The sequence below is a fragment of the Gouania willdenowi genome, chromosome 22 (assembly GCF_900634775.1).
Source record: "Gouania willdenowi chromosome 22, fGouWil2.1, whole genome shotgun sequence".
NCBI classification, from domain to species: Eukaryota; Metazoa; Chordata; class Actinopteri; order Blenniiformes; family Gobiesocidae; genus Gouania; species Gouania willdenowi.
Window position 1 is genome coordinate 27,535,328 of NC_041065.1, and position 22,640 is coordinate 27,557,967.

General features: G+C 38.4%; 1 protein-coding gene across 2 annotated transcripts in view; it reads left to right on the forward strand.

Annotated features, from left to right (window-relative positions):
* rtn1a (reticulon 1a) overlaps positions 1-22,640 on the forward strand; it is a 34,416-nt gene that overhangs the window by 3,722 nt on the left and 8,054 nt on the right. The window contains exons 2-3 of one of the 2 annotated variants that reach the window (XM_028439043.1): positions 11,661-12,407; positions 14,076-14,726. In XM_028439043.1, coding sequence (XP_028294844.1) covers positions 11,661-12,407; positions 14,076-14,726 — 1,398 coding nt within the window. Of the gene's footprint in view, positions 1-11,660; positions 12,408-14,075; positions 14,727-17,045; positions 17,381-22,640 lie in introns of those variants that run through there. The other variant, XM_028439044.1, reaches the window with a different exon arrangement.

A 22,640-nucleotide genomic window follows, 5' to 3' on the forward strand; every position in this document is an offset into this window, starting at 1 on the left:
CCTCTTAGCACAGACGTGTTATTGTCTGTGTAGATATTTGTCAAACACATCCACCCCAGCAGCCGCGCCTCAGAGCTGGTTTACTGACGCTGTCCCTCTCTCTGCTCTGATTATGGGCCATGCACATATATATATATATATTACATTTAATGATTACAATTACAACTCATTTCTGATTTTGGTGATCTGCATTTTTTACAAATACAATTAAAATTACAATTATTATTTTCCCCTGAAAATCAACTGCAATTATGTTTTATTACTCAACTTCAATGACAATTAATCACAGTTACTAAACCTTTAATAAATAACCACATAAAACATAACCTTCCTCTTGTGTTAGCTTTCTGTTATGCATCTCTTATAATAACAGGTCAGTTTTTACCCATGTCTTAAATCAGCTGTAAAATACACAAAAAATATTACCTATCATCCAATTTGTTTCTTATCTCTTGGTTACCTTGTTATGGTTCTTTACCCATGAAAATATTGGTATTAATATTTTTGGTATGGTCATATATATATATATGTATATAATTTGCCATAATTGTAATTAATTATCAATTACACGATTTCAATTATAATTTACCCCAACTCCGATATATATATATATATATTTATTTTATAATAGTTTTTTTTTTTCAAATTTATTTAAAATAAATAAAAATAAAATAAAATAATTTAGATTCCAACTTGTGAGGCTACCTTCACAGAACGTCTCGTGTTGCCTTCATGTGTAACTGATCCCAGCCTGTTCTCCCTTTAGTTCACAGCACTGATCCACCCAGAGGGACCTGCTGCTAATGCTGACTTTTATAGTATTAAATAACCACAAGACAGAAGAACCCTATCCCTCACATTGCACACCACACTACACAGTTCACTGTGCACTCTTCGATTTCCAAAAGTATCCTTTCCTGTAAGTGAAGCATGGGTGGGTGGGGGGGGCGACAGTGCAGGAAGCTGCTGCGTCATAATCTTTGCCACTTGGTCTGTTTTATAATGAATAGTTGTTGCACATTATTGCATCATGGTGTCCCCACCTTCTTATTTTTTTGTGCAAACCTGTTGTTCTAATACACTGTAAAGCTACTGCTGGTGCATAAACAGCCATCAATCATTAGACAGGTAGGGGGTGGGGCTTCTTCCTTTGGTGACAATGATGAGATAGTGCACGTATCTGCCTGATTCCATCCATCCCATATCTTTCAGACAGAGAGAGAGCACTTACTGGGCTAGACTGAACAGCACAGTGCATTTGAGCCACTGCCTGCTGAGAATATGTTCCTGTTCCCGGAGGGGGGGGAGTTTAGTGGGGGGTGATAAAGATGGACAAAAATACACAGGCAGAAGGATGAGGAGGATGCAACAGCTTGAGATCACTGAAGAGAAGGTGGATCGATCAGATGACTTCCCTTTGGTTCACGTGATATTTTAATTTACTTCAATTTGGTAGTGTTCTTAATCATTCCTAAAAAAGAATATTTAATTATGGAGACTTTTCTTCAAAGAGCATAAAAGCCCACAGCAAAATTCATCATAAACTAAAATTCCATGTTGTTTACTCAAGGTCTGCATCTGGGTTCAAGGCTTGATCCTACAGTAGATCTCCCAGAAACAAGCTAAAACTATGTTTGAACTGAACAGGAAAAAAACATGTTTATGAATTTTAAAAAAACTATTATTATTACTGAAAAATCACTTCATATAGTCTATATTGAATAAGTCACTGTTTTTTCCCTTTTTAAACTTTAAAGGGGCGGTATTATAAAAAAACACTTTATAATGGTTTTGCTACAGTGATATACATTCCTTTAGCCAAAGTTGAAAAAGTCCTATTTCCTTCCTCCTTTGCCATTCCACATTTAGTAAAAAGTCAACTTCAAACGGGCTTCAAACACTTCATGTGTCATAATGGGGAAACTCCTCCTCTTGACAATGCTGGCAACGCTCACGATCAGTTTCATTTTTAGTAGCCGTTATATCGCCTCGTATCACCTTTATGGGATTATCTGACGTGTTTGTGACCCAATGCGATGCTGCAGTTGGACAAAACAATGGACCATTGTCTTAAACTGATTATATCTGTGGTCAGAAGAAGAAAGGATGACATGAAAGTGGCGTAGCAGCTCACGCGAGTGTTTGAAACAGCTGACTCAGCTGAGAGTGGAGAGGGAGCACTCACAATCAGTTTCAGTTTTAGCAGCCGTTATACCGCCTCATATCACTTTCCTGGGATTATCTGATGCGTTTGTGACCCAATGCGATACAGCGGTCAGACAAAACAATGGACTATCGTCTTAAAGCGACTAGTTCTGTGGTCAGAAGAGGAGAAGAAAGCGACGGTTAATTATTTACTCTCCTGCTGCTGTGATAAACACTAGGGATGTCCCGATACAACTTTTTTACTTCCGATACTATACCGATATTACAGGCTTGAGTATTGGCCGATACCCATATTAATCCGATACGATGTCAGTACGAATCATACATACTTTTATTACTTATTTTGTTGTGTGGAATGTTAGAAAAGGATTGATCAAGTGATGTCACTCAAACAGAGAACAATAGTCAACAATTCAAGTTCACGTCAGTTATTTTTTACTGTCAGTATATGGTGGGAACAACTGAGGGCGGGGACAAAAACAACAAAAGCTTATTGTAGCGCTTATATCGGATTTTAGATTCAGTCCGATAAAATCCGATATTCGTTTTCTGGCTGATATCGGACCGATATCAATATCGGATCGGGACACCTTTAATTGAAAACACACGCTGAAGATGGCAGGACGCAGGCACTAAAACGATAAAATAATCTCATATTTAAAAGTTAATAAAACAAATGTGATGCAAAATAATGCTTCTTGTTGTTAGCTTTTTTGTTCAAAGGTTTTAGGCCACATATGTAAAAACAGTAGGGGATCCCTTTAATATGTAAGCACATTTATAGCAGCACAAATTAATGCTAATGCTCAGGTATAGAAACTCACACTAAAGTGCAAGTGAGAGCCTCATGGTAGAGGCAGGCAACAAAGCGTACTCACTATATTTATATCAATAAATCATGTCTAATGTCTTTCGATCCCAGGTGTATTTATTTTATACTCGGATAACAACTAAAATGCAGCGGATGAAACCTGATGCTATGTTTACCATTGCACCGTCTCAGACTTTGTGTGGATCTAATGCAACACAAAGTCACGTACGCAGTGGATTATTTGTCTGACGGTGTGTGTTGTAAAGGGACTTAACCTCATACTATAATCTGTATCTGAATCTACATTTTATTGTCACATTAAAATGACTCCTTTGACTGTAGAAAATCTCTCGGCCAGGATTCATTCATTCATTGTGAAGCCACAGAGACACAATTGATAAAGCAGACACTGCATGTACCAGCACTAAAGTCTGAATGAGCTCCAATTAACTTTTATTTAAGCTGTCATCCTTGATTTGTCATTGAAAGACAAACATTTGTCCTCTGTGACCTTCAGAGATGTTTTTTTTCCTAAAGAAAGAGGTGAATTCACTTTTCTTCTGGTAATTGTGTGTCTTTGTCTTCAGTCAATGCAGTAAAGCATTTGAACTCTACGGTGAAGCTGTTTTTGTCTCTGCTCTGATTTGTGGCTTATCTCAGACAAACATAAGCGTTCTTCTTCCACTTCCTTTCATAGAAAATTGAATAGATTGTGCGTGGCAGAATATTTTATGTGACCAGTCGGAATTGAGATGAGTTTATAATGAGGCAAGACTAACTTATTTGTAAAGGGCATTTCATACACAAGGCAATTCATTTAATGTGCTTCATGTAAATAAAAGTGAAAAAAAACAGTGATGAAATGCTCATTTTACAGTAAAACACATGGCTATTTAAGCGGCTATTGTGATTGTGAGTCAGACAAACACTGCTCCACGTTGTGTGTGTGTGTTTGTGTGGCAACAGCAGCAGAGTTAGTGAGTTAGTCAGCTGCTGCTGCTGCTTCAAACACTCACCGGAGCTGCTACGTCACTTGCTTCTTCTCTCCACTACTTATTACAGGAATGGTCCATTCAAGGTGATAGTCTACTGTTTTGTCCAACCGCTGTGTCGCATTGGGCCACAAACATGTCAGATCAAGTCAAATGCGAAACAAGGCGAAGTAATGGGTACTAAAAATGGAACTGCTCCAGGTGCTACAACATGGCTGTCCACTGCTCCTCAGGGCTCCTCTCTTTATATTTATGACAATAAAGTATAATGTATATTCTATATTAAACCACAGTGTTTGTTTTACCTGTGAGGTAGTTTTAGAGGGAGGAGTTCACATTCTTATATAGGGGAGGAGGAGCCATAATTGTCAGGAGGAGGCGTTTCCGCTCACTGACATCACCAAGCGGGGAAAATCCAACTCGCCCGTTTTACAAAATGTGGAATAACAAGGGAGGGAGGAAACAAAACTTTTTCAACTTTGGCCCTTTGAATTAGACTAAAGGGATGTATATCACTGTAGCAAAACCATTACAAAGTGATTTTTCCTAATACCGCCCCTTTAAAGCGTTTCAATTGTTAATTTCTTTTAATGTGATATTTTTTGTCTAAAGCGACCGAGGCTGTCATATGTCATATCTGTGCGTGAGGCTCCAGGATCTCTGTTGTGAAGTTGTTCGCAGTGCACACAGGGGGGCAGACGTCACCTACTCGGTGGCCGATTCTCTTCCACAGAGCATTTAAATGCGCTTCTTTAATTCCAGTTTTCACGCTGTCAAAAAGCAAATCTTTGTTTTGCTCCACATCAGATGTGAGGAAGCCGATGTTCATCTTGGAAAAGTTTATTTTCTTGTTTGACCTCAGTGGGCGGGGCCTCCAAAAAGGAGGGCATATCATGTTAATTCAGCCGCCGCATTTATCAACACCCTATCATTTGTACACGGATTGGTCAAATACAAATGTTTCATAAATCACACATTGGTCCTGTCGTACGACCAAATGTGCACTCAGCTTTGTTGTTGTCTTTACACATCATCCGCATGAGCAAACACCTAGTGACATTTTAAGCAGAAGATTGTTCAAGTTTTAAATATAAATGGAGGTTTACGGCCAAAACAACAGGCCTCAGTACATTACATTGTTTATTAGATATGAAATGGTGTTCAGGATGAATCAGGAACTGCTGGCTTTGAAATAAGAGCCTGGTCAGTGTATTGTTGGATATCACACACTGTGTAAGGTTACACCACCCTGACTGATGGTGTCACGAACAAAGTAAAGGAATCATTACAGAGCAGTGAATTCACGGAATAATCTGAAATGCGTGTGTGACTCATTTCAGGAGTGATTCCACATGGCAGAGGATGACATAGGTTATTAGTTTGGAGGTTTTATGGCGGGTGATGGAGCCTGTATCACCCTGTGGCTCTGGGGGGATGCAGGAGGAGAGACAGCGTGATGTTCCCAAGAGTGACAAGCGGGAGTTGTCAGAAGAAGTCGAATTTCCTCAGCCAACTTTAACGCCTCGTTCTTGATTATAAACAGTCGTTACCTGACTTTATAATGTATCCAATTAGGGGGTTTGCATTGCCATGAATGTGACGATACAATTCACGATTTGGATATCACAATATGGTATATCCCAATACTAAACAATATGATATACATTGCGATATCAATATTTAGAAATTTCACATTTCAAGTACAAAATGGTATGAAATACAATTTATTTAATTTTTTTGCGAGAACAAGTAAATTCATGTAAATATATCAAAAACAAGTGATATGTTTATCAAAATGTCAAATTACATTTTTCAAAATTGTTTTACTTTTGCTAACAGATTCTGATTCTGTTAAGTTGTTAAATTCTTGAATAAAAAAGTGACCACATACATCTTTAAAAGTGCTAAAAAGTTTAACATGGTCTGATGTGGTTCACTGACATCTAGTGACCGGGCGTTTACGTGCTATGCATATGTTAGCACAATTAAATGGGTTTTAAATCTTGAATAAAATAAATAAAGGAATAATACAAATGAAGAATAAGCCTATTAATTTAAATTCTGGTTCTATAGTAAACAATGCAAAACTGCATAATAGTTCTTTTTCTTTTTAAAAGTGCAACTGAAAATGTATTTTGTGCATTAACAATTGGACTTAAAAAAAAAACAGTAATCGCATTGTATTTATGTCAGATATTTGTTTGGATCAGCAGAGGGCGCTGGTAACCCAGTGGTCAATTGGCATGCAGTTATTCTCGTAGTGAAGAAGAGATGCTATGCGCTAGCAGACAGAGCTAATAGAAAAATGTGACTTTTACAGATATTCACTTAATATTAGATATTCTTTCGGTGCTAAATGGGTAAGGAATCATTTATGAACATGTTTAAGAGTAGAAGGCGGCCAGATAGAAAGTAGTAGCAGATTCAGCCCGCCGCCAACACTTCTGGACAATAGAAGGATAAAGCGCCCTCTGCTGTTTAAAAAAAGTACTGCGATTCAATTTTCAGAATATTGACGTGAACCGTGATACCTATGAATCGATTTTTAACTGCCTTACGATTAATCGTTACATCCCTAATATCAATAGTAAACAATACAATATACATCGCGATATATCACAATATCAATCATTACAAATTTCACCTTTACAAGTACAAAAATGGTATGAAATTTTTTTTTTTTACTTACAAGAAAATGTAAATGGTAACTAACTGTAATTCAATAAATAAATACATCAAAAGCAAGTGGTATGTTTATCAAACTAGTGACCGGGCGATTACATTAAATTAAAAAAAAATTTGTAAAAAAACATGACTAAAAAATCAATTTGGACATTTTTTGGATCGATATGATAATGGCGTGGTGAAATATAATGTAATATCGCCAAATACATTTTTTTTTCGCACACCTCTACATGATCTAATATACCCACAATAAGACATTTACTCCCATGGTTGCTTTGCTGCTGCTTTGCTGATTTTCTTCCTCTTCTTTTCCAGTGATGATAATTTTTATTTTGCTGCTTTTACGTCTTTTTATTCCATGTGCTGCTATGTTTTCATGGGTTGTCTGATAATTGAAGGCCAGGCCTGGGCACAGCACAGATTGTCAGAGTGCATTAAGCTCAGAGCTGCACCGGAGGATAACAAAAGGGCTGCCCCTCACTGCACATCTACCAGGACACATTTATTTAACCTCACCATGCTTTCAGTGACATGATCATGTTGTGTGTTGTTGTGGTCACAGCTTTAGCTAAAAAAAAATCCCAATCCCGTCCGACTGCTGCACTGCATTTGTTTCACCTTTCTGAGGGTTTTTTTTTTTCCTCAGTGAATGGATTCTTTGCTTATATCACCATATTCTCAGTGACCTCAATCTTCACCCAGTTAGCCAAGCAGCTGCTCAGAAGACTCGCAGCCGGCCCTTTTCTTTTTTTTTTTTTTTTTAGTTTAAACTGATTTGTGCAACTGCTGGTTTATTTCTCTACGAGGCTACGCAGAAAAGGAAGAAGCTGCAAAACTCTGAAATATGGTGACCCAGAATTATCGTCATAGTTTTTTTGTCAGCTACAGTTTTTCATCTGACTTAAACCAGATCAGAAATAATTGCAAACAAATGAAAATATGATTTGAAGTGTAATGGGGCGATGTAAAAAATATATGTCACTGAAAATAATGGAATAATATGAAATTAAATTAATTTATTTACTCTGACAATTTATCTAATGTTATTTATTGTAATAAAAAAAAAACAACGAGCATAAGTTGAAGTAATTTGAGCACCATCAACCCTTAAAAAAACATTTACATAAAAATGGAGTGCAGTTAGTATAAAATATGTATTACAATATCACTGTGCATTTAGGCTATATTTTAGCACTATTTGGACAATAAAGAACCTGGTCTTGTTCCTCAAAAATTGTTTTAGATCATAAAATAGAATAAAATTAATTTAAAATGTCAATGATTCAAACTAGACTTTAACTAATTCATTTTGTGTGCATAGATTAAAACAAAGAGTGAACTGTATTTTGCTGTTAAATGGCCACTGGTTGTATTCTACTGGAGGAAAAGGCCATTATGGTTCTATCGATCACCTCTGAGTGCTTCTCACCACCACACACAGCGCTCTGCTGCAGTACGTCACTGACTTTTAGTGTGAGTCATGCTAGAGCAATAATATGATGGGACATATACTATGGTGGTCCACTAAGAGGATTATGTTTTCATTTAGCAGCAGATCAAGGGCATCAGTTCAGATGTTGATCTATGAGACAATTTCAGCTGAGAAGTATCGTCTCACTCATTTGGTGAAGTTTGATTTTCTTCAATATGGAAACACGTCTCCTTTTGTTTTCTGATGTGGAGTCTGGTGTTCTTAGGTCATTAAACTGCAGCATGATGCATTGTTAATGATACAGGAGGAGAGTGGGGGGTGGGGTGAGTGTAAAAACGTGGCCACCTGCGGCCCCCAAAGTAAATGTACAAAATGACAGAAAATTACATGAAACAAAAGAAAAAATACAAAGGATTACAACATTGCAGGAAAACACAGTAAAAGACAAGACTGACAACAGTAATAAACAAAATGACTCCAGATAACACAAAACGACAACAAAAATACACAAAATTGTGCAAAAAATATCCAAAACTACAGAAAATGACAAGAAAAATATACAAAAAGACAAGAAAAACACAAAAGATGACTCCTCAAACAACATTACTAACAAACAAGTAAAACAACAACAGTAATACACAAAATTTCTCCACATAACAGAAAACGACAACAAAATTACACAAAATGACTCAAAAAATATACAAAATTACACAAAATGACGACAAAAATACACAAAACGATGAGAAATACACTCCAAAAAATGCAAAATGACAACATAAATACACAATAAGACTCCAAAAACATACATTTTACATGAAAAATACACTAACGATCAACAGAAATGCACAAAATGCCATCATAACAAGCAAGACAACCACAAACATATACACAGAATGACAGAAAAACAAGCAAAATTACTAAAAAACTCTCTTTGTTTTCCCTGTGTTAACACTCAGATTGGTTGATCAAACAAACACATGTTTGTGGCCCCCCGCTCTGATAGAAGTTGCCAACCTCTGCTTTATTCTCTAACTCTAAAGCTACCATTAAAAAAATAAAAAATACCATTCATTCAGCCCAGTAGCTGGTCTTGACCTATTTATAGCATGACCGCTGCCCTGGGAGATGCAGGGCTGCAGAGCTGGAGGAGGAGCTCACTTTGTAGAAGTTTGAAGCCTGACATTTTAGACAACAAGAAATATTCTCGCATCTGTCACAGGAAGTGTGTTTGTACGTCGTTAATGCTCAGTTTTATCATCATACTTGCAGGAGTGGCTTTTTTCAGTCGGACGGAAACATCAACAAAAGGCTTGACATGACCTCGCCTCGTGAACTCCAACATTCCTCAGAGCAGCATCTCTTCCTGTTTTGCATTCAATAGGCGAACATTTCAGCCTGTAGCATTCCAACAAATCCTCCACTGATGTTTCCTAAAAGGGCAAAACATCCCTTAAATATTACCACCTATGCTTGTTTAATGTAGAACTGCTCGCTGGTTCATTTTATAATGGGTTTCTGTTACACTTCCTGACATTTGTGTAATATTTGATCAGGATTAGTGCATTGGTGAGGTTACAGCCAGCTCTCTGCTTGCACAGTGGAGAACAAACATGGGGCCATCGGTATAGTTTTGTGCAGTCCCCAAAGTAAATGCACCAAATTAAACCAAAAATACGCAAAATGACAGAAAGATATGCAATATTTTTTGCAAAAAGATTCAAGATGACTATAGAAATTTAAAAAAACAACAACAACAAAAATGACTCCAAAAAGAACAAATAACAAAAAAACTACAACTTAAATACATAAAATAATTCCAAAAACACACAAGATGACGACTAAAATAATAGAAACATGCAAAACAACAAAATATCACAAAAAGGTACTCTGCTTACAGAGTGTTACATGCAGCAAGGGATTAGATATGTATAATTGTTTGGAAACAAACCTGCTCAGGGCTGTTGGAAGCTTCTTCCCCACACAGGTGTAACTAGTAGGTTGCAGGTAAAATGGCTGCTCTGATGTTATCATTGGCTGAGCGTGGTCACATGACCCTTTCTACATAATAGACGAGAGGTCATGTGTTGATGCATGAGGAAGGTTGAGGGCAATAAGTAAATACATACATTATATATATTTATATAAAAGGTTAGTTCTACCTGTTATACATATATTAATGAATATTATAGTTTACAAATATATACAAAAGGTAGATTCGACCTGGGTTACGAAAACAACAGAAATACATGACTGACCCAAAAGCCCACAAGATGACAACAAAAATATACAAAACAACCACAAAAATGATTCCAAGCACACTACTAAAAAAAACAACTAAAATAAATAAAATAACTCCAAAAACTAACAAGATTACTACAAAAATAACAGAAATGCACAAAACAGAAAAATATGCAAAATAACAACAAAAACACACAAATTACTCTAAAAACACACAAGATGACTACAAAAATACACATAAATATACAAAATAACCACAAAAATGACTACAAGAATACAAAAAAAAAAATAATACATAAAAGAACTGTAAAAAAAAAAAAACCATAAAATGGCTACAAAAATAACAGAAACATGCAAAACAATGATAAAAAAAATGTCCAAAATAACAACAAAAATACACAAATGGATGGCTACAAAAATACAGCAAAATACACAAAACAACATCAAAAATGACTCCAAAGACACACATAACAAAAAAACAACACACTTGAATAAACAAAATAACCCACAAAATCACTTAAAAAAATAACAGAAATACGCTAAACAACAATAAAGAGAATGAGAGAAAAATATACAATCTAACAACAAAAATACACGAATTACTCCAAAAATACAAAAAATATACAAAACAACCACACAAATGACCCCAAGAACACTAAATACAAAATAGACAACTACAATACATAAAATAATTCCAAAATCCCACTAGATGACTACAAAAATACAGAAAAATCTACAAAAACAGAACAAAACTTACTCTATATACACAAATATCAAAAAACAACAACTTAAATACATAAAATAACTCAAAAAACCCATTAGATGACTACAAAAAAAGATAAAAAATATGCAAAATAACCACAAAATAAGAGGAAAGTCTACAAAAGTACACAAATGACTCCAGAAACACAAATAACCAAGAAAAACATGAAAAACACACAAGATGAATACATTAATACACATAAATAACAGAAAAAAATAGACAAAATGACAACTAAAATACACAAAACACTAATCTTTCCTGTGAAAAAGTTATTTATTCTAAATGCTGACATGAATGTTGATAATTTGGCCCTCAGATCAGACAGTTATATTTTTGTGGCCCCACTGTGATAAAGTTTGCCCATCGTTGGTATAGAACGTGCTCTATTTATGCTACATGTTTTTGATGAGACAATCGTCCTTTTGTCCTTTTGTCAATCGTTGGTTACAAATAGTCTTTGTTTGACTTTTCTCCTCACAGCGTCACTGCACGTCCCTTTGAAAAGCCATTGTTAAAATGATCAAGCGCACAATGTCATTCCAGCTCAGTGACTTTCTCTGTTGATTTCTCCAGATGACCTGATGTCAGGAATGTTCAGGAAGCCAGTGAGCGATGACAGGGACGTGTACACCTCCCTACTGTCCAACCAGAGCTTCACCTCCAGCCGCGAGGCCTCCTACCTGTCGGATGACTTCAAGTCCTCCAACTACTCCTCTGGCTCGCCTGGCATGGATGACTTCTCCAGTGACGTGTACGGCTTCAGCTCCAACACCAAGACGGCTTCCAACCTTATTGACGACATGCCAAAATCTCTGCTGAGCTCAGATAAAACCGAATCCTACAACTACATGGATATCAGTCATGGAGACGAGCAGCAGCAGCAGCACCAGGGTGATAAGAAAAGCTCCGCTGGCCACGACTCGCTGGGAAGCTACATAGACAAGGACCCTGGGATAGACGAGTATGATGATGAGGAGGAGGAGGAGGAGGAGGAGGAGGAAGATGAAGAAAACCTGGGTCCCGCTCTGGGCTCCCACTCGTTCCCGTATGTGGAGGAACCGTCCGACGAGGAAATGGCGGACTACAGGTCCTATCGTAACCTGGGAGGTACACCACAGACCGCCAGCCCAGTGAAGATCACCTTGACTGAGTCTAAGGCTCCTCCTACTGGGCCCCAGCAGACTCCTCCTCCTCCTTCTCTTGTCAGCCTGTCTGAGAATGAGAACGTCCTCAGTGTGGGTCTACAGGGGGTTCCTACAGTGACCCTGTCAGAGCCGGAGGATGAGAGCCCGGCTTCCACTCCCAACGCCTCTCCAACACGTAAGCACAGACCCCCCGAAAATAGCTCCAACTTAGACCAGGGGTGTCAAACTTATTCTAGTTCAGGGGTCACATACAGAGCAGTTTAAACTCAAGTGGGCCACATATTTCAGCAGGAAAAAGAGTAAATTTAACATTAACGTGCCCTAGTTTGCACTTCCAGGCACGGCTGAGCGATATATCCCGATATTTTTCGTCACAATGGCAATGTACGATATACATCTCGATAATTTCAATTCAAATAAAGTCTGACCAGAAAGACAATTCTAGATTAAATTTGCTGACACAAAATGTCACAGAGGCAAATTTATTAAAAAATAACCACACAATATGTCACATTTAGTTTTTTCCCTCTAAGAGACAGTGTGTGAGTGAGTTCTATAGTGTGGCTTGTTTTGTGGTAGATCTGGGTTAGGACGCACTCAACAATACAATCCCTCTAACTGAGCTTTTCATGCTGTTCTGAGAAGTAGTGAAATCATTGACTCCCCAAAACAGGTATTTTGATACAAAATAAGCTATAAATATTATACATGTATATAACGATAAAGGCGATATTGTAATTAGGCTTTACACGATCAGGATTTTTGGGCCGAACACCTATCAGTGAGTTTAAAAAAAAAGGTCATCGATCCCATCATATGAATTCAGGTTGTATTTTTTGGTACCGACCGAATTCTTTTGGTATTACCTGATACAGATTCACGGAAAATCAAATGCTACCATGTTTCTGGACCTAACGCAGCCTTGTGACTGTAAAGTCCATGCAAGATTTGAACATAACATTTGTTGTCAGAGTGTGTTTGTGGGTGTGTGGCCCTTTAACAGCGAATGAATGCCCCAGTCGCTCGACCATGTGTGGAGTGAGGGAGCGTGTGAGACCGGAGCAGATGGATTATAAGCTGTATGCCGTTTTTAGTGATTGGCAAAATAAACGTTGCAGCTGTTGAATTAAAGCAGAGTTCCATGTCAGACTCAACGACTGCTGTGAATCAACGACAGAGAGTTGGAGATGAAACTGTGGAGGCAGACCACACTGGACCTACGTGAAGCCTTCATTAGCATTAGCATTACTATTAGTGAAGCAAACATATTTCCTGTGTGTGGCATCGCAAAACCTGCTGTTGCATAAAGTCCGTATTTTAAGTATATTTACTTCATTTATCAACACTGAATGTATGCATGTACAATACAGGAAACAGTTTGATGACATAATCATCAAATTGAACGGTTGCCGTGGCTGCAAGATGGGTCAGTCTTGGTCCCACACCAGGTGGGAGATGACCAGAAATGTGAAAAACTTTAGAAATAAATTATTCAGGAGGCACATAATGTTTAATTCCAGTTATTCGTAAGTTAGATTCTTTAAAATGTGTGTTAACAACGCTCATTCATTCCATCATTATGCTGCTCTATAGTTGTTTTTTCGTAGTATTCTGAGCAAAATGTTGTAGTCGGACAAAGGGGGTACTTGGAATCAGAAATAGGAGAAAAAGGGGGTTGTACCTGAGCCAAAAAAGTTTGAGAACCCCTGGTCTAAACATACATGTTTTTGTGTTATTCTATCTTTAGAATATGTTTATCTGGGTCTGAGTTCCATGTTTGTGTGTGTGGTTTTAAAACTAGAATTCTAACGTATATGTTTCCTTTGCTTTTCTTCATTGACAGAAAAAGATTTTGCTTCCCAAGACAAGTTCAAGGCTGAGCCTGCAGCCCCTAAAATCAGCCCGAGCACAAAGGGCATCAGCAGGGAGCCTGAGGGCAGCAGTGCGGAGTCCGGAGACTCAGAGATCGAGCTGGTGTCTGAGGAGCCTCTGAAGGGCAGCAGGAATCCATTCTCCCAGACGCCTAAAAGCACCGGCCAGCCCAACAACCCTTTCGACAACCCCCCGGTCACCAAGGGAGGATTCGGCCTGGCCGGCGGCCCTGCCCCGCCCTCGGCCTACAGCATACTGAGAGAGGAGAGGGAGGCGGAGCTTGATAGTGATCTCTTCATTGAGTCAGCGTCTGAAGAAAGCCCCAAAAGACAGCAGGGCATGGATGGTGGTTCCAAACAGGGGGTCATTCTTCCGTCCCCACTGCTGCCCAGTGCTGTCTCTACTCGCAGCTCTGCTGAGGGGGGGGCCCTAGTCACAGAAAAGATCCAAAACCCTGTGAAAGCAGAGGCCAAGCCCAAGCCCCCCACTGCTGCCGTGCCCCCAGAGGTGCGATCAGAGAAACCCCAGCAGGATGACGTGCACAAGTTTCCCACTGAGAGCAAAGGAGACCCCGGAAAAGCAGCTGTTTCCATCCTATTGGACGGCTTCGATAAACAAAAAGGTTGGTCCTAAAGTTTCTCCTTGATTCCTCTCACAGTACGTCAATATTAGAATGTTAAGTGTTTGCAGTCGTTTTCCTACTTTTTTCAGTCCCAACTAACGAATGTTTGGTGTCATCATTTCTGCTGATCAGACTGTGGCTGTACTACCCATATTAAGTATGTAATGCGTTCACATTAACCCAACTCAACTTTATTTATATAGTGCAAATTACAACAAAGTCATCTCAGTGCGCTAAACAAAATATGAAGTCCGTAGTAAGAAAGAAAGAACCCAACAAAATCCACATGACCAAACATTTAGCAACAGATGGAATGAAAAGCTAAAGTATGGAATAAAAACCTGGATGTGTACGATATGGGGACATGTTTTAAGAATGCACGGTGGGCACACAAGTCATATTAAACTGCCCCATGATGCATTGCGAGCAGAATGTAAAATCGTCCTGGGACCAGTTTCAAGCTAAAAATCAAACATCATCTTTTCAAAACAAAAGCATCTCTTCTTGTCTTCCATTAGTTTTTTAACACTTTTGTAAATAGGGCTCTTGTTTTGAAGTTAACCGGAAGTTTTGTCAGTAGCACAATGGAGGGTCTCCGAAAATCTCAGAAAACTCGGAATGAAAAGTGTTTTCCACTAGTTTTATGGATCAAATGACCACATGTTGATATTCTACTTGGTCACTCTCTCACTTAAAATGTTTTCAGAACATTCAAAAGTGACGAATCAACAGTGATAACCTAACCCCACTAGATCCCTCCCCCTAACCCAAAAAAATGCCAACATAGCTCCAAAGGTGTCATAATTCAACGAACGACACTTAATGACAGCCTTCACGACACCTTATTCATGCTAATGACAGATAATGACAGCGTAATGTCAACCTTATGTATAAAACTTAAAGTGTTATTACTATATATACTTATTAAGTGTTTAGTACATTAGTGCGCCACTTCCAACATAGCCTGTGTCCTTAGTTTCATCATGTATTTGTTTACTTCCTGTTAGCCTCCCACAGGCTGATCTCAGGCACTGTTTCATTAACAAGGCTGATTTAAAAAAAGGGTGGTTTGTGTTTCCTATATCTGCTGCCCCCTGGTGGTGTGTTTCAGAAGAAAAAATCAGAGGCAGGATTATTGATTATTTTCTCTGTCTACCCTTTAACTGTGAATATTTTCCCATTGTAGTGTTCTGTTTTAAAAACCAACTATGTAGAGTGAATGGTGAGCATCTGTTTTCTGTATTATTCTGTTAGATAAGTCATCCATGGCCATCAGAGCCTGCAGTAATGCTCCTTAAGCTGCAAATATGCTGTTTTGACGCTTGAACATTGGCTTTACATAATCCTATGATACCTAAACTGGGACACGCCTCTGCTTAAGAGCTTTTAATGATTACTCTCAAAGAAAATCAGTTTTGAATCTTATCATCCGAGCCGTACAAAAAGCTCCCGTTGCTCATTCAATATTATACAGTTGTGGTTATTCTTGACAAGCCTAAAGGAATCTGAGCTTATACGATGTACATTCATTTGGCTGAAATCGGAGGCTTTCGAGCTGCTTTTTTGTTTACTCATCGTGAGAGAAGGTTCTAGAAATGCTTCTAAAGCAGGTCACTTTGTACTTTTATTCCCCCAACACTAGAGGTCGCACTGCGCCTGCGTCATTGCTATTGCTACTGATGCTTGGTTGATAACGAGCAGATATTGTTTTCATCAGTCAGTCAATGTGCTTCTCCCCATCAGTTGCCATAGCAACAGGGATGATGGTGGTGGTGGTGGTGGGGTGGAATGAGGAGGATCCGCTCTGCTCCCTCCTATGGGTTGTCGCTGGCACTGGAAGGAGCAGAAGGTTTCTGAGGTGTGGCCGTCTGTGTATCTGCAGCTTTGAAACGTACGTAAAAAGGGAGCGGCCACGTTGTATTCTAACATCATCACTTCATGAAATAATAATAAAGCACGGGCACGGTTTCCTCACTGTGAATTATTAACTTCAAGTCTTACTTAAAGCATCATTATTCATGACTTTATGACGTTATTGGTCCAGTGACAATGGAATACGGTACATTCTGTATATCCTATAACTGTCATGGCTTTAAAGGTGGACCCTCCCAGTGTTTTGGACCCCAACCATCCAATGTTGAAACAAGACTTGTGTTTGATTACAAGAATAAAAGATGAGCAGCTAACAGTCACCACCCCCTTTTACCTCCCCAGGGCATTTAATCATTGCATGGATGGTTTGTTGCAGCAGAAACTGTGGTGTGGTGTTTACAATTTGCCCCTCTCACCCTGCTGCCCCCTCCCCCACCTCTCTCTCTCACACACACACACACACACACACACACACGCTCACACCATCGCAGCTCCTTCTGTTCGAGCCATCGCTGCTCCACAGCATCAGTCGTTTTCGCTCCGTCCACAGCCTTCCTCCCTCCCCATCTCAGCTTCTCCTCCTGCATCTTTTATTCACCCACCATTCATGCCTCTGTGGGATGAGCGAGTGAGCGCGAGCCACTAAAGCGGGGAAGACAAAAGAAGAAAAAGCCGAGATCGTACCGAGAAAAGAGAATAAAGGGCAAGAGAGAGAACAGTGATGCAGGCCACTGCAGACGTGAGCAAGAAGGAAAGCTCCTGGAGCAGCTGGAAAGGCCAGGGTATTGCATTCACCCTCATCCACTCATCCATTGTCTGTGTGATGTGGACTAGGCATTTCAATTATTTATGACACGGTCTGTGTAGCCATGATAGTGTGTGTGTGGGTTTTGCATGTGCATCTTTGATGGTTTGCTTGTTTTAACGTGGACACACCCTGTGATCGATGTTTTCTACTATACGTGTGGCATCAGAGGACTGAAAAAAAAGGGATGAGAGACGCCTGTGGTGTTTTGGGGACTGGGTCCATGTCCGCCAGCCTGCTGGGGGCCATCTGTTTAGGGGTGCATGTGAAGCAGACCCTGGTTTTTAGTATCAGACGATGAAAGCGAGTCACTGATGTCAGTCCTTCACACTGAGCTTCCTTATAGACGTCAGGCTTTTGTGTAACCATGGGCATCCGGATAACACCGTCGGACCGTTTCTATGGTAACCACGGCACACCCATCTCCATTACATCAGCCCTATTTGCTTGGCTGCCATGGCACCTTGCAGAGACCAGAGAGGTGCGTCTTCAGGCTGTTGGTTCCAATGGCATGAAGGCTTTGGAAAATGGCGTCTCTCTCTCTCTGTCCGGAAGTGTTGTAGCTAAGCCTGGCTAATATATCGAGATCCAGGATTTATCAAGTTTTCTGTTTTGGCGATATAGAAAATTACAATATTGCCGATATCGATATATTTTGATTTTATTGCTTATTTTGTATTAAATGGCTAGTTTTAGGAGTCGCTGTTTTTGTTATCTCTAAGAACATCATGAAAAGCACAGTTTAACCCAAAACAACCCACACCACAGAGCTCACTCACACATGCTGTCCCTTACAGGAGAAAAAGCCAAAAGTAGCACATATTGTGCAGCTGTTTGTTAATAAATGTCCCTGTGTGGCATTTTTCATCAGCAAATTGAACCTAGAATTGTGTTTATTTATTGACTTTGACTTCAAAATATTGAGATTTGTATCTTATATTGCCATTTTCAGAAAAAAAAAATCAAGATATGGTTATGAATTTTGATCCATATCGCCCAGCCCTAGTTGTAGCTCATTATCTTCCATGTTTTAGGCTGATTCCTGGCTGCACAGACGTCCACACTGATGAAAACACTCTTGCCATCACTCTGCTGAGTCACTATTGATTTCATTTGACCTGATTAATGTTTGGATGCACCATATACTCACTCACACGCTGAGCTCTGTCTTTCTGTAGAGAAAAGGCATTAAAATAAATTAAAACAGCGTTAGAGGTCCCAAAAGGAGAGAAGAAAGTGATTTCCTCCATGTATTTTTTAAGCAGTTTTGTTTAGTCATGTTCATTTTAGTGCACATCATCACTGACTCACAGTCCCAGAGTTGCACAGGGAATGATGTCACTATGATGCACTGATCATCTGAACCATGTATGCATGACTTACTTCAGCACCCACAGGGCCGTGTAGAAAACAGTCATCACTATGGAGAAACCACAGACCCAGCAAGGATAAATAATATAATATAATATAGTCCAGACACAGGTAATTGGTGGCTCAGGGTCCACATGCAGACCTCGGTCAAATTTTGACTCCAAAAATGACCAAGAAAAAAAAAAAGATACACAAAACAGCAAAAACACACAAAAAACAATGAAATTATACAAAAACATGCAGTTAGACTTAAAAAAAAAAAAAAAAAGACAAACAAAACACACAAACTCTAAAAACATACAAAATACACAGAAAATACACAGAAATGCACAAAAGTACTCAAAAAACCACACAGAAAACAACAAAAATACATGAAATGAACACACAAAAGGACAACAAAATTACACAAACATGAGACGCTACAGAACATTTTTTAAAAAATGACAAAACAAAACACACAAAATGACTTAACACATAGAAAAATACACAAAATGACTCCAAAACCACAAAAAAATACAGGAAAAATACACAAAATGGCAACAAAACTACATAGAATGACTTAAAAAACCCACAAAACACATTAAATGACTCCAAAAACACACAAAACAACAGAAAACACACACACACCGTTACAATTTTTAAAAAGTCCAACAAAACACCAAAATCAATATTCAAAACATACTAAATGGCAACAAAAATACACTGATTTCTGTATTCCTACCCATAGTTGCTCCAGCTGGTTGTTTAGCAGTTGTTTTAATACGAGACCTAAAAATATGTTTCAGTAAAGATACAAGAAAAAATAAGTCGCAAAAAATATGCAAATGACATTTTCTTTTTTTGGACAAACACAACAAATACTTTTATACGTTTTTTCCTTCAATGCTTTATTGTAAGAAGGGATGATTCACACAAACATTACATTTTAGGCAGACAAACATTCTTCAGAGAAGCTTCTGTTCCGTCCATATTTAGACCAGCAGCTGCTCGGCTCCTCACAGACCTGAGTTGTTGGTTTTCGGCCCAGAATTGTCGTACAATGATGCCCTCGTCAGAACACACAAAGTCGTACCTGCATAAGAAAGAAAGTGACGAAATCAATCATATCCTGTTATTGTGGATATTTCAACACTGAACCAAACTAAAATAAGTTACTAAACTATATATTTATGCAACTTGAGAACAATTTTTGCCTCAAGAAGAAGAATTTGAATTTGTATTTCTTTTCCTGAGGCAGTCCATTGAGATCTAGTTTAATTATCTGCATTATAAAATGGAATAAAAGGCATATATTAATCATTAAGGATATAAAGTGAAAGCAAATAAAATATTCATTCAATCAAACAAATTACAAAAAAACTTTTCCAACCAATTCTAAGAGACAGTAAAAGATACAAGACGTGGATAAAGGAGCGGATGGTTCAAATCTGTACTGAGGATTATATTTATATTTAAAAGATAAAGAGAACTGTGTTTTAACACTGACTGCCATTTGTAATTATTATATACACACAGGTGAAAGGTGTCCGTCATAATCTAGGCTGAGAAAAGTTTTATTTCTGGATGGTTCATAAATATCAACAGCGGTGTCCCAGGATACGATAACGATATTGTCTCCTTGAGTTTTGGCCGATATCAATCCAAATCGATATCAACACCAATCAAACATACTTTTATTACTTTATTTTTTAGTGTGTAATGTTGGAAAAACTACATCAAGTGATATTACTCAGAAAACAATATTCAGCAACAGCAGGTATGAGAAAAACTGAGCCATTTATTATTACAGGGTCTAACGGTCAGGAAATACCTGGAAAAATTAGGGAATTTGAAAAAGTGATTTGCCAGTCTTGAAAAGTCATAGAATAATTTAACTGTTTTGAAAAAAGTTTTGGAAATGTAGTTTATTTTATTTTCATACTCGCAGACTTCTGTTACAGGACCGCTCATTTTTGCGCTCTAATTGTCTTGAATAGATCTCAGCAATTCAGAGCTACAGTAAGTCATAGAAATTTGGAAAGATTTTGAAAAATGATTGTGAAAAAAAGTGTGGGAACCCTGTTATTAACCAATGAACTAAAGAAGATAAGAATATTCTACAATTGAATAAAATAAAATAAACAATTAGAAGATCCTGAAAAACAACCTCAATGAATCCAATTAAAACAAATGATATCAGAGATTTTAGATGCACAATATAATCTGATACTCAGGTTTTTATTTTATTTTTTTCTGATATTGGATGAATATCCGACACCCTTAATATCTATTGTCTAGGTTGTTCATAGCATGTTGACAACTTATTTACTGTAACGCAACGAAACCTAAACAGGCATTATTTTTGTCGCTTGTTTTCTTGCTGCACCATTTTGCAGAGCAAACCACTGATACATCCTTGTGGTCTCCGATATTCGGGGGCAGATTTGTAGCGACGACCCCTGGATTTGGAGCGAAGCCTCCAGGCTCTGAATCAGTCTGTATCTGTGCATGTTTGGTTCATGGCTTGTTCCAGGCCACATGGATGTCTTTAGTGATTTAATGAGGTCGGGCTAAACTACTTTCAGTCCTCACAAGGGGGGTGGGGAAGTGTTTTACTGTCGCTGATATGCTTAATATTAGCATTTATGAGCAGTTTGAACCTCAACTTATTCTCCACTCTGATTTGTACTCAGAATTTAAGTCCTGGTTGTTGAAAAAGCACAACTATGATGTTCATTCAATCATCATCTGCCTTAAAAAGACTTTGTACAGTATTTTCATGAGTACTGGGATTAGAAGAGTGTTACATAACATAATTTAATATCTCCTTAAATCACTAACATCCCCTTCAAGTCATTTATAAAAATGTAGCAGTTTTATTCTAATAATATAGAGATGGGTGATATGGACCAAAAGTCATATCTCAATATTTTTTCTCAATATACGATATAAATCTTGCTACTTTTTAATTCAAATAAAGTCTGACCAAAAAAACTATTCTGGGTTAAATTTGCTGAAATACAGACATCGATATGAGCAATATTGTAGTTTTCTATATTGCCAAAATAGAAAACGATATATCTCTGGCTCTGTGGTCGTCCAAACCAAAGGGTTGGAGTTTCAAATCCCGCTCTATCCAAGTCATTGTCGTTGTGTTCTTGGGCAAGGCACCCACATCGCCCCGTATGAATTGAGAGAAAAAAAAAAAAAAAATTGTATGAATTTTGCATAAACATTGCAAAATGGCAGCCACATTTCTGTCAGTATGACCCAGGGCAGCTGTGGCTACAATGTAGCTTACCACCACCGGTATGATTGGTGTGAATGAATAATGTCTTCTGTGAAGCGCTTTGAGTCTCCTTGAAAAAAGCGCTCTTTAAATCCAATCATTATTATAATTATCTTGAAACTCTATATATTGCCCAGCCCTAACATATTAGTATTTATTTATGCTTTTTTTCCAAGAGTCGAGGTGAAGTCGTTGAGTTCGTCTTTTGTGCTCGTCCATAAAGGGAGTGGCCGTTCTCACGTGTCGGGGTGCTGGAACACATCCTGAGCTTCCGATTCCCCAGTTTTCAAAGCCTCCGTCGCCGGCCCCTCCCTTCCTCTCTCTTTCTTCGTCTCTCGTTGAGGGGCGAGGGAGAAAATGGAGCGCGTAGCTATGGCAACTGCATCCGCACATCGCTGCCATTACAGTATTTTAACAGTACTACTCTGTGTTTTTAAAGCCAGTCTCCTAATGATGATGATGTCATCCTGAGATGGTTAATGCACTCAGTGTGAGGCTATGGAGGAGAGTCTGTTACGGTGCGTGATGTGCGGCTGTTTCACAATGTGCTTCTTTGGCAACCTCACAATTCTCCTCCTTCCCTCAGTCCTCTCTTTGC